Below are 12,801 nucleotides of genomic sequence, written 5' to 3'. Positions count from 1 at the left end.
ATTCTTCTACTTAGCGGTGACGTTACTCTAATGAGTACACATCTTGTGTTTCTCGAAATTAAAATTTCTTACCATTTTCTTCGCAAAGTAAGCGTTTACTTACACTCTGGCGATGACCTCAATTTCCGTTAAAGTCTAATATAAATTCTTATATATGATGCTCACTAAATGTTAAACCTTTGCAAAATATGTTTAAGTAAAGGAATTCCTAGAGAGGAAACTATTTTAAGTAGCAAATACATTTTGACAAAATCTAAACGATCATGAAATAAGTAAATCACCAGACGCCAACCAAACCGCAAAAATTCATTTATTTCCCTTTCATTGTAACGAAATGTGAAATAAGCAATTAAGAAGAAATTCGCGCTTTACTCGTGTAATTTCCTTAAAAAATGCTAATAAATTTGATTTTCTTGTATCATATATATATATATATATATAAATATATACAATTTTTTTTTTTTTTTTTCGTATTTTGTAAATATATTATATTTTAGCACGATACAAAGACAGGTTGTGGGGTGGATAAATTTTTCTATGTTGTTTGCTGCCGGAGTAAAGAGACTTTTAAAGGTAAGAGTGTACGATTTTCGCCATAGAACGTTTCTTTTAATATAATATGCCATCACTGGCTCGTGCTGTTTTCACTTCTTATCTATCTTTTGCTATCGCCCTCCTTCCTCCTCCTCCTCCTCCTCCTCCTCCTCTTCCTCCTCCTGCTGTTTCCATTTTCAACGCCTTTATTAATATTTGCTTGCGGTAAAGTAATGAAATCTAATTTAAAATGAATTAATTTTATTTTTTCGTTAAAATTCCATTTTGCTACCATTGCTGCTACTGGTACTCTGTACGCATATAATAATAACAACAAAAGCGAGAAATTATTAATAAATTTCTCTAACACTAGCAGCAGAATACAGTGAACACAAGAAACCATTAAAACCTTACTCGGGATTTTTTTTTTTTTTTCTTTTTTTTTATTGATGTTGACTTTGCTTTACGCTAAACCATAAAAGAGGTAGTTTTCGGCAAATGGGGATTTAGGCGAGGACGCTTCAAATGTGATGAGCATAATTTTCATTTCACGTCGTGATGATAATAATTTCTTATTCATTTTTCTGGCATGAGGTTTTCTATTTATCTTTTTCAACAAGTATACCATACACCAACAACACTCATAGTGTAATAGCATTCTCTTCTTAACTATAATGCATAACGCTGTTAAGTGGTTTTTACTATTTTTTTTTTTTGTTTTTAATGTTTTTATTTAAGTCCTACCTACTGTCACTTACAGTTTACTACCTATAAACAGAAGTAAGAAGGCAGCTAGCTTTTCACTAACTCGTAAAAAAAAAAAACATAAATAAAAATAAGGTTACATCCCACGCGGGACGAATATTTTAGTATCTACTGCATATCAAAAGAATATAGAAGAAGTCCTCCATTTGAATTTATGTATTAATATGAGAATAAAAACCGTTGTGTAAATAAACTTCGAACTTGCAAAAAAAAAAAAAAATATATATTTTTTTTTAAATAATTTCGTTAAAAGTAAAAAGGCCTAATACGCAAATAAAAAAAGTTATAAAGGGACCTGGGCTACGGTGTATAGGTGCCCTATACACTTTTATTCATTTAACAACTTTTCAAAATACTGCGCATTATATGAGAAGTAATCGAAAACATGGTCCAATTCGAACAATTTTCAATAGGTTTCGTCCTTGGGCCAAGACATGTCAGTGTATCAAAATTCACCAAAGTATCTCAAAAATTTGTGATTTGTAGATTGAATAGAGGAAGCAAAACGCACAGACGGACGGACAAACAGATCTAGATCGATTCAGAATCCCTTTCTAAGTCGACTGATACCATGAATCTCAAGTCTTTCTGGGTGTCGCATGTATCCACGAAAATTTAGCATACCCTTTTGCCATATAAGTGGTGTAGGATACAAACTTTACTTTTCGAAAATATTTGTGAAAAATCGATACGAAATCCATATTCGCGACCAAGAAAATGTTTACCACAAATGTTACATACCCAGGCAGACGAACAGACGGACAAACACATATAGATAAATCGTGTGAGAATTCCATAATCGAATATATATGTGCAATTACGATTATGTTATCAGGTAGAGAACCTTCCTTACGTTTTTTTTTTTTGTTTTTGGACTTTGCGGCAACATACAATATTGACTCGAAATGGCCGCACATACTAATAATACCAGTTTTCTTTATTACATTTTTAAAGGAACACATTCGCGGCAATAGGTTCGAGTCAACAAAAGCCATAACAAGTCAGTCGGTAAAGCTGCCATCATTATCAATATCTTTCTCATTTCCCCACATATGAAAAACACTTCCTGAGTATTTGGTTTTATTAAACAATTAAAAACACTACAAAAGGCCACCATTTAATACCCTACATCAACCTTAAGCTGCTAATATAAGGACTTTTCAAAATAAGGTGTTATATGTGGGAAGTGATTCAAAGTGTGGTCTGATCCAAACCATTCTCAATAGAGTTCGTTCTTGGGTCACAATACATCAGTATATCAACTTTCATCAAAATATCTTAAAAATTGCGACCTGTAGGTCGAACACAAGCAAAGAGCACCGACGGACGGACGGACAGACTTGATTCGATTGAAATTACTGACTTTCAGTCTAGATCAATATAATGAAAAATGGGTCCATGTCAAATCTTTCGGCGTATTGCATACATCCGCACAAACATAATATACCGTTGTATGACAAGTGATGTAAAGTATAAAAAAGAATATAAGAGAAAGTTTACTCGCTTTGCGTATTTCACGTGATATAATAGAAAAGATGTTCTAATTTATGAACCAGTAGACCGTAAGACATGAAACTTTTGTCGGATTTTAATATAAATGTAATAAAAGGCAATCACTGTTACTTAACACATTCAAGTTAGTCAAGTTACGCAAGTTAGTCAAGTCAGCCTAGTAGGTCAGTCGAATAATGGAAGAAATGCGACGATTTTTGCAAGATATAAATTCGATACAAAGCCAAACGTAGACGACATCCAAACACTAAATTTTAAGTGAGGACGGGGAACTAGGATGATATAGTGGGAATCAAGAATCCATAAGATTTTATCCCGAGGTAATGCGAAAGAGGTTTCAGTGTAGGCCTACGCTAGTTGTTAGTGCGCTAGTGGCAGCGTATATGCAAAATAAAGGTAGAAGGACGGACGCACGGATGGACTTGCTTAAATCGAAATTATCGAATTGAAAAAAACCGCTCCTTTTTTTTTCTCAATTGCATACATAGTTCAGTAAGTAATGAAAATTTACTAGAAAAGTTGTTGTTTAAAGAGGAAACGACTCTTCAGTTGAAGTCTTACTAAGCACTCGTTTTTGAAGTTACGTGTATTGGGAGATCTTGAATTTACGCGATAAACGCTTTAGCATTTATTATTTATTTATTTAGTTTTTTAATTTAGTCTTACTTTTTGCTTTATTTTATATTATATTCATTCGCAATACATTAGAGCTTTTTTTTCTTTGCTTTCTTTTTTTTTTTTTTTTTGGTTTGTTATTTTCTGCAAAAACCTTTAGCAAATCTCGGTGTGTTTTATTATATGTTGTAATGTTGTTGTTGTTGTTGTTGTTGTTGCTGTTGTTCACTTATTTATTTATTTATTTTTTTTTTTTTTGTTTTGTTCTCAACAACAGCAATTACACTCGACCTGAATAGAGGAGAGTTGGAAACTTAAAGGTACACACCATATAACAGCAGAACACAACATAACACAACACAACACAATTGTTTCCGATTTCCAACAACAAACCGCAAGGCAATTTGGTGTACAGACAACGAAAAAGGGAACCAGATATACGCATATAAACACATAGAAATGCACACAAATACACAAACACATGTATATACAAACGTATATACGTGTGTCGGTAAGTCTATATTTATACAGGTCTATGTATGCGTGTGTGTGTGTGTGGTTTGTGTGTTCGTATGTTTGCCAGTGCATGCTGAATGCTTGTTTAATACTCTTGTATGTGCTTGTGTTGTTTTTTTTTTTTTTCTTTTCCTACCACTAGTTATTGGGTTAATTACTTTGTACTGAATTTACTCAACACAATCACGATTTCAATCCTTTTATTCTTTGTATTCTGTTTTTCTGTTTTTTTTTTTTTTTTTTTTTGCTTATTTCTTCTCTTTCTTGTACAACTTAAACGTTTATAATTAAGGTTTAACAGTTTTGAGAAAATGTAGAAATGGCAGAATACTTATATCAAACACACGCATATACATATATATTCATGTAGAACAAATATATTCATATACATACCTGTCTGCTTTCTTAACACCTGACCACATGGCTGCCGAAACCGGTGGCATAAAGCGTAAATTGCCGACAGGAGGTGAGGCATACGGTATACCGCGATATGCCTCAACCGGATCTAAGTGGCGGCCATCTAATTGTACAATTACACCTGATAAAGCACCATTGCGTGTATGTATAATGCGCGATGAAAGTTGTGCGGGTAATTGGTCATTTTGATTGCTATTATTGTTGTTGTTGTTGTTATTATTGCTATTACTATTTTGACGACTGCTGCGTGAATTGGCTGAAGACAATGACGCCGAGGAAGTTGATGACGATGATGATAAAGATAATGAGGAACTAGAACTGGAACTGCTACTGACAGCTGTTAACGATAACGATACTGGTACCGAATTTACAACTGAGGCTGATGATGATGAAGTTAATCCGGGGGCAGCTGCACCGGATGTCGCCGCTGTTAGCGATGAAGATGACACTAACGATAATAATGATGATGATGATGATGATGACGACGACGCTGACGATGATGCTAGTGATGTTGAGCCACTACTGCTAGTCGTGGCAGCTGATAATAAAGCTGAAGTTCTTATATTTAGGTTATTATTGCCTAGATTGTGGTTGTTTTTATTGTTGTTGTTGTTGTTGTTGTTGCTGTTGCTGTTACTGTTGCTGTTGCTATTGCTAAAGCCAGAAGAAGAGCTTTTATTGTTAAGACCGGAAGCGGAAACAACGCTACCGTTTTCTATACATGTTGTAGTTATTAATAGCAGTACCATTACCACTTTCACTAGCAACAAAGTTGAAGGTGCCGCTATTAAATCGACTTTTCTTCTATACTTTCTACGCCCGGTTGTCGTATTTATGCTTAAGGATGATATTTGATTTGTTGTTGTTTTTGTTGTTGTTGTTGTTGTTATTGTTGGTGCTATTGTTATAAGTTTAGAAGGCAATATCGTTAAAATTACACGTTGCATACCATTATGATGCAACTTAATCATTATTATGATTGTTATTAAAGCGGCTGCTTTAACAAGCGGCCGCTTTATTGATGGAAAAGCAATTTTCACAGTTATGCTTATGTTTGCTTAGGTTTCCTTTATTGGTGAAATTAATCATCAAATGATGGCTACAAAATAAAGTTAGATTTTTATCGTTGTTGTTGTTGTTGTTGTTATTTTTGTTCTTCTTCGTGTTATTATTATTATTATTAATGTTGTTATTGTTGTTTCCAGGCAATGATTGCGGCAGCATACAAAACACTTGTAACGGTAACTTTTACAAGAGTCTCTTGACGTAAGAAAGAGAGGGAACGAGAGAAGAGGTCTTTATTTTCTATGCTATATATGTGGAGCAATTTTGTTCGTTCTATCCCCCTCTCTCACTTACTTTCTAAGCGAACTCTTCATGTATATATAAATTTTAATAATTTACGAGATTTTTATGTTTTTTTTTTTTTTTTTTTTTTTTTTTATTAGAAAATCCTGAAGAAGGTTTTATGCTTTCTCTCGCTAGTTGTTGTCTTCCGTACAAACACCAACATGCACATATAAGTAGTAGTAGTTGGTTGCAATGGTAGGTATATGTTTAACTCTTATATAAGAACACTTTTAACACACTTGTATGTACATATGCATATCTACCGAATGAAATGCATATGCATTAACGTGCTTATGTGTATACAACTTACAACATACAAGTGGTGCTTCATCTCTATAGCACGTTATGCTCATGCGGCTCATATTCACGTGAAACCATGTGCGTCACTTTCATTTCGCATTTTCTATATGTAGCATATCATTTGTTCTGAAGTATATATATATATATATATATATGTGTATAAGTAAGTAAGTAAGTAAGTATACGTTCGTACGCTGTTATTATTGCATGCCTGTATATGCGTGTTTATACGTACATGTATATATATATATATATATATATATGTATATATATATATGCGTGTGTAATGTGCATGTAAAGCTTGTTGTATTGTTCTAGTGTCAGAGACAACAATTTCCTTCTTGTTTTGAGTAAGTAAGCTGAAGTGTTTAAGAGCATGTGTGTTTGTGTGTATGGGTGTGTGTGTGTGCGAGTTTGTTTAATATGCGTTTGTAAATTTGTGCGTATATCTGTCTATTTAGGTGGATACTTGGTTATTCAAAATTCGCCCAAAGACAGTTGTGTTGGCAACAAAAAATTTTTTTGCTTTTTTTCTTGTTGTTTTCCTTTTCTATGCAATTTTCTTCCATCTACTCTGCTAGGGCTTCCAGCACCCGATCTTTCTTTTTCTTAATCTACTCGACAACAACGGCAGTGTTGCGAGTATATTGCCTGCGTTTGGTTGCACCTGCTGCTGCTGCTGCTGTTGTTCTTCTTGTTGTTGTTGTTGTTGCTGCTATACAGTTTTCAGTTGACATGTTCATTTTGTTCAGCATTATTTTGCTTTGTTCTGTTTGGTACTGTTCGTTGGCTTTTTTTGCAGTTGTTGCTGTTGTTGCTGCTGTTCTTATGCGAATTTTATCCTTGCTGAAGTGTTACATAGTTAAAGGTAGTGAGTGTTAGTGTTAAATGCACTCACATTTGCAGTGAGGATATGCTGTTATCCTCCTCCTCTATTATGCCTGCCTCCCGGCAGTGTGGCATTTTATGAGCAACTAAGTAATCTTTTGCTTTTTTCTTTTTCTTCTTTTTGTTTTTTTTTTTTTTCTTTTTTTGTTGCTGTCGTTATTGCTGTTGTTCGTCGCTGATGATGCTTTCTCTTATTCTATGAAACGGATACTAGACTTTATACTCGTACGGCAGGTAGATATATGCCTGTGCATCTGTCAGAGGCTATGTCTGTTTAAATTTGGGTTTATATGCCCTAAATTAAATATTTAAGTGAAACCGAAAACGACCTGAAAAAAAAAAAAATGAAAATATTCGCATGAAATTAATCTTTTCTTGAAAAATTTTAACTATAAAATTGTAATGAAATTATTTTCAAGAAATTTTTCTTAACCGGGATGTTTTTCTGTTTTATAAAACTAAAGTTTGCATAACTAATAATACTTTAAATAATTTACTTGAACTTATATCAAGATATGTTGAAATCAGTAAAGAAGAAAGATTTTTGTTTGAATGTTAAACTTGTTTTAACTTGCGTTAGATGATAGAAATTTTAATAAAAGTCTTGCTTGTCTGTTCAAAAAAAAAAAAAAAAAAAAAAAGAGGAAAAGAAAATCAGAATTTGGAACAGTACTTTACTCTAAAAATAAATTAGGGCAAGGTTACTAGCGCTACACCACCCTACGGACTCTGTTCGTATGATGAATTTTCGAAATGAGGCTTTATATCGGAAGTGATCCGATCCAAACTATTTTCAACAGCTTTCGCCCTTGAAGATATGTTAGTGTAATCAATTTCATCATACTATTTCAAAAATTCCGGCATGTACATTGTGCACAGGAAGGCAAGACGGACATACGGATAGACAAGCTTATATAAATTCAGAAAGTGATTCTGAATAGATCGTTATAAGAAAAGGTGGATTTATCTTAAGTCCTTCTGGATATTCCATACGTCCGCACGAACTGAATACGCCCTGTACTTGTACAGTGGTATAGGGTACAACAAGGCATTATATGGCAATTGGTTGAAGAAGCGATCCGATCCGAACCATTTCTAATAGTATTTCTACTTGGGCCAAAACATTCGCGAAAATGTTTCCAAATTTGCAACACAACAAAACAAGCCGGGTACACAGACCGACAAATTTAGATTGACTAAGAATCACTTTCGGTGTAATAAAAGGTCTTTCCCTCTCAAGTGTTTTTGCAAAATGCAAAAGTTTAAACTTGACCAGAAAAGTAAAACTTGACCGTAAACAATAGGTTTGAGTTGTAAAGTTTAAAAATCTACAGGCTTTAGTAGGAGCATATAAATAAATTTGAACTTCGATATAAGGGATATGTACAACAACTCAAGAACAACAATTCCTTAATTCTTCAATTTTAAGAGACTCATAAGCAGTTCTCAGGGACAAGTATAACTAATTCAAGGGCTATTACAAATTAACTACAATTAAAAATTATTATATGGGGAAATACGTAGTAGATGAGTACAATTTCCATTTAAGAAACACTGGTAGCATAGTGTACGTTATTTGGTTCTTTCATTTGTTGAATCTTTTGTTTCGATTGCAATCAAGCAAATAATCAATGGCGCAATAACTGTTGTTCATATCAAAAGTCCCTGCGATATGTATTAGGATTTATTGTGAAAGATTTCTTATTGACTCGTGTCATTCAGTTCTTTTTCTGTAGAAAGGCGTGCGGGTTTCCCCTTCCTCGAACAGACAGACAGCCTAATGTTGCACGTTTTTCTTTTCACAAAGGCTACAAAGCAATGACTCGTTTAGTTGGTCAAAAGAGAGACCTTACTATGAAATATAGAATGGCTGCAGCGAATGGATAAATCCAATGTTTTGGATTTTCAATTGCTTTTATTGTTAAATTTACTACTTTCGGTGGATTGGATTGGTTGTGGCAGCCAACGTGTCTGAGAATATGATAATCCAACTAATGTTTAATGCCCTTATTATTTTATATTTTTCATTGATAGATAAGCAATAGGACGATCAGGGTTAGCAATCGACTGAAAGCAACATTATTCATAACTATATCTTACATAAGAAGTTTGTGGTACAAGGGTGTGTGTATGCCATCCATAGGACTTGACCGAGGTTTTATAATGCCGATCGGTAAGGAATTACTTCCGTTCTAAGACTGTCTGTCTGTGTGTCCATATTGTATTCTTGCATTTAGCCGGCAGTTTCGCAATTTTTCAGATTTTTGATGGCGAACTGTTTCAGATCGGAACCCATTCTCGATCACTTCCCACACAGAACCTCATTTTGAGAGTGGCGCGAGTTGTAGGATATAGATTGTTTTTAATAACTAACAAATAACCATTTCTTGCATTTAGTCACACAATTAGTTTTTAATGAAATTATTTCTAAAAATTTGCTTTAATGTAATTCTTCTTAAGCCTGCGTAATAAGTCATTAGTAATCGTTTTATTCCCATTTCTTATTTCCTTTCCTGCCTTTTTCAAATAATTTCTTTAAAGTTCTTGGGAGAAGAGGAAGAGTAAGAAATATAGCAGCTTACTTGATGACTTACCTAAAGTACATAATTAGTCGCGCGATGCATAGGTATCTGTAACGATTTGCTCTCATTTTACTTAATTAAAGTGTTTCGCCTGTAAGCGACATCATTATCAACTTTACTAACAATATGAGTTTCTTTCGTCGAATAAATTTTTCCCTTCGCTTAAGGAAGATGTAATTGGAACTAATTTCTGTTGTTGCACACATATTATCCTTTGCGGGTATGTAAGTAAATGCGTGCGTAGATGCGGTGCGTGCAAGCGTGTGCCTGTAATTAACCTTTAAAAGCTCTTTAATATATGTAATGAATAAATTCATCGTGCATATGAAAACTATAAAGGGGAGCGTACAAACGAAGTTATTTGCTGTGGTATTATTGAGGTAAACGCAATTGATTTATTCATTAATTCCTCAGCAAATATTCTTAATATGGTCGTTAGATATATAATGCTTGACATCAATTGGCATTGAGGGGGAATTTTAATTATCTTTCATTGATTGTGTGGTAAATATTTGTGCACGGAGAGAATAAATTATTAAGATTCAATTTCAAGCAAACTTTACTTATGTACTATCGAATTTATCAAGTGATTATAACAATTAAGCCTAAGCTTGCAAGAATTGTGATCATTCGTTAATTTCCGAATACGAATATTGGGCTAAAAGCACAACAATTTTATTCTCCATATGCGGAGCCGAATAGATAGGAATCGCAATTATGAGCTGTAAGTGCTTGCTGTAAGCCTTTCGCCTTAGCTGTAGTGAATGCTCAGTCGGTAATGGATTGGCCACACGAACACTGACCTGCTTTGAATAACCTGACTCTTCCTTTCCTTCTCCCTAGTTCTTTCTGACTGTCATTCTGTTATACGTATAGAGGATATCGCCCGACTGATTAGTCATATAGGCATAGACAGGAAGAAAAAACTTGAAGCTTACGAGCGTGGACTTTCTTTAGAGATCCGCGACTGTGTGCAAGACAAAGTTTAAATACTTCAGCCGAAAGTTTCTCTGAACCTGTTGGTATCCTAGAGCATCGGCCTAGTTTGGGCTATGTAGTGCTAATATACGTACATCCAGGGCTTGTAATAGAGTTGATGCATAGCGGAAAAGAGAAAAGAACTGCAGACTTAAGGTTGCTATCCGGCATAGTATGCTGACAGAATGGGAGCAGAAATTAGAAAACGACTTAAGACGAAGGTGGAGCAACACCCTTATGCTAAACATAGAACAATGGGTGGGGAGGAACAATGGAAAGCACTCAATATCTTCCTAATCCAATTTTGTACTGGTCATGGAAATATTTCGAATTATTTGCGCCGTTTCAACTTGCAGATAACGCCGCGAGTTGCACACTGTTTTCGTCTATTCGGCTTGGGAATGTTTGAGAGACAGGCGTTTGAGATCTTTTAAGCCAAGTAAGCTAGCGGTCATGTCAATGGACACTGAAAGATGAAAGCAATGCACCAGTTTTTTGCAATAATTCGATATAAAGCCACACGAAGGCGACAGCCGAACCCCTAATGTAAGGCGACGACGGAGAAGGAAGCGCGATATAATGTGGACCAAGAATACGTAAGGATCCATCTCGAGGTATTGCGAGCGATTCCTATAGAGGTTTTACGCGAGTGACTAGTAGGCAATGTGAAGCCACTACATCCATAAAAAAAGAAAGTTAGGCTGATGTTAAGGTACATCCAGAACATATGTCCTAGAGCCATTAAAAAAGAATAAGAAGAAGAAGACGTATTGTTTATCAGTATCAAATGGTGAATCGATTTAAATATGTCCGTCTGTACGGCTGCGCAATGTCTGCTGCAAACATTCTCTTGGCCACCAAGATAAACCTACCGACTGCAACTTCAACGCAAATCGTGGAAGCTCTTGCACACAGCCTGGTATTCAAAATGGGCCAAATCAGTCGCAAAACGCGCTCACAGTACCACGTAAACTGAGAGCAGCTCTGTGCTGGAATAAAGAATTCGTTTTTTGCTTGTTACTGATTAACTATAGCGGATCAATGCAGAAAGATTTTAACATATATTCAATGCAATATCTCTACAGGAATGGAAAATATTGGCCACACCTAACCAATCTTGTGGTGTGTCATTATGTCATTTTTTTTAAATACCTGTAAAATGCGTAGAAACAAGATTATAATAATATATACACTCTTGGCAATTTTAAATTTGAAGAGCACCTAAGCAAGTCCGTTGATTCGTCTGTCCGTTTGTCCGTCCGCCCAACAGTGTAAAATCAAAAATAAAGATATCGCCTACAAGTTTGCATATTACGATTTTGGGAGTGATTTAAACTTTTCAAAGTACACGCCTACAACGTCCACGCGCCTGTGCGACAAAAGCTTTTATTTTGAAAATAAAAAAAAAATCGGTCTCGCCCACTTCATATTATAGAGAATAAAAATTGAGCTCTTTTTGCATTTTTGATCCGTTTTAGGAAAACGCTGAGGGGCATAAAAAATTTGGTCACGACCGAATATAAATTTCTTACTTGTTATTTTTTATTTCATCACTGCCTACAATTACGCACTTCAGACGTATTAAGCAACACCCCCCTCAAGGTTAAAGGCTTAAAATACGCAATTATAAAAGAGATCATCAAAGCCCAGCCAACAAAAGCTAACGGTTTTTAGGTTTCAAAGGATTTTAGGGTACTTTTAGGCTTAAAGCACTTAACAAGCGAATTTAAGTCTTACCATTAAGCTATGACTCTAAAGCAAAGAATATCAATGAGAAACTCAAACAACAAGGGTTAAGTAAACAGTACAATACAATATTTCGGTTTAAAGTATTAAAAGCGAACGTAAGTTTAAATAATTACGTTGTACATTTACTTACATGGTAAGGTGGTCTACCGCATTAAGATTCAAATCGGCGACCGCAAACTTGAAAATCGCGACTCAATTCGCCTGATCTATGTGGCAGAACACTTTACTTATTGATTTATTCGTGTGGTTTAGGTATGGCAGACACAAAGGAGCATTTGTGTATGGAAACTATTTTTGTAGAGCTTTTCGTACAGCAAAGGTATTCCGTCTTTTGTGAGGGTTTGGATTAGTTATGCCATGAAAATTGTTATTCTCAATTTAGACAACATAGGTTTATTTCTCATACTTATCTTTATATAACGGCACTAACGGAAAGTAATTTTTACACCCATCAGCGAAGGATGCGGAGTATATTGATTTTGTGAAAACGTTTGCAATGCCCAGACAGAAGCTTCGGAAACTCTACAAAGTATATATATTTTCGATCAGCATCAAATTCGGAATCGATTAAAGCACGTCAATCTGTACGTCTGCG

General features: G+C 34.8%; 1 protein-coding gene across 8 annotated transcripts in view; it reads right to left on the bottom strand.

Annotated features, from left to right (window-relative positions):
* Positions 1–4,054: 4,054 nt before the first annotated feature.
* The window catches only part of LOC119638529 (uncharacterized protein DDB_G0271670-like), an 88,697-nt gene continuing 79,950 nt past the window's right edge, over positions 4,055–12,801 (bottom strand). For 2 of the 8 annotated variants that reach the window (XM_038035376.1, XM_038035378.1), the window contains exon 2: positions 4,055–6,135. In XM_038035376.1, the coding sequence (XP_037891304.1) occupies positions 4,305–5,330 (1,026 nt within the window). In that variant the 5' untranslated portion in view covers positions 5,331–6,135 and the 3' untranslated portion in view covers positions 4,055–4,304. Of the gene's footprint in view, positions 7,227–9,491; positions 9,855–12,801 lie in introns of those variants that run through there. The other 6 variants (XM_038035379.1, XM_038035381.1, XM_038035380.1 and 3 more) reach the window with 5 other exon arrangements.

This window comes from Glossina fuscipes, unplaced genomic scaffold (assembly GCF_014805625.2).
Source record: "Glossina fuscipes isolate IAEA_lab_2018 unplaced genomic scaffold, Yale_Gfus_2 90, whole genome shotgun sequence".
In the NCBI taxonomy this organism is placed as follows: domain Eukaryota; kingdom Metazoa; phylum Arthropoda; class Insecta; order Diptera; family Glossinidae; genus Glossina; species Glossina fuscipes.
Note: the sequence above shows the minus strand (reverse complement) of the source record. Positions and strands in the feature narration are given on the sequence as shown.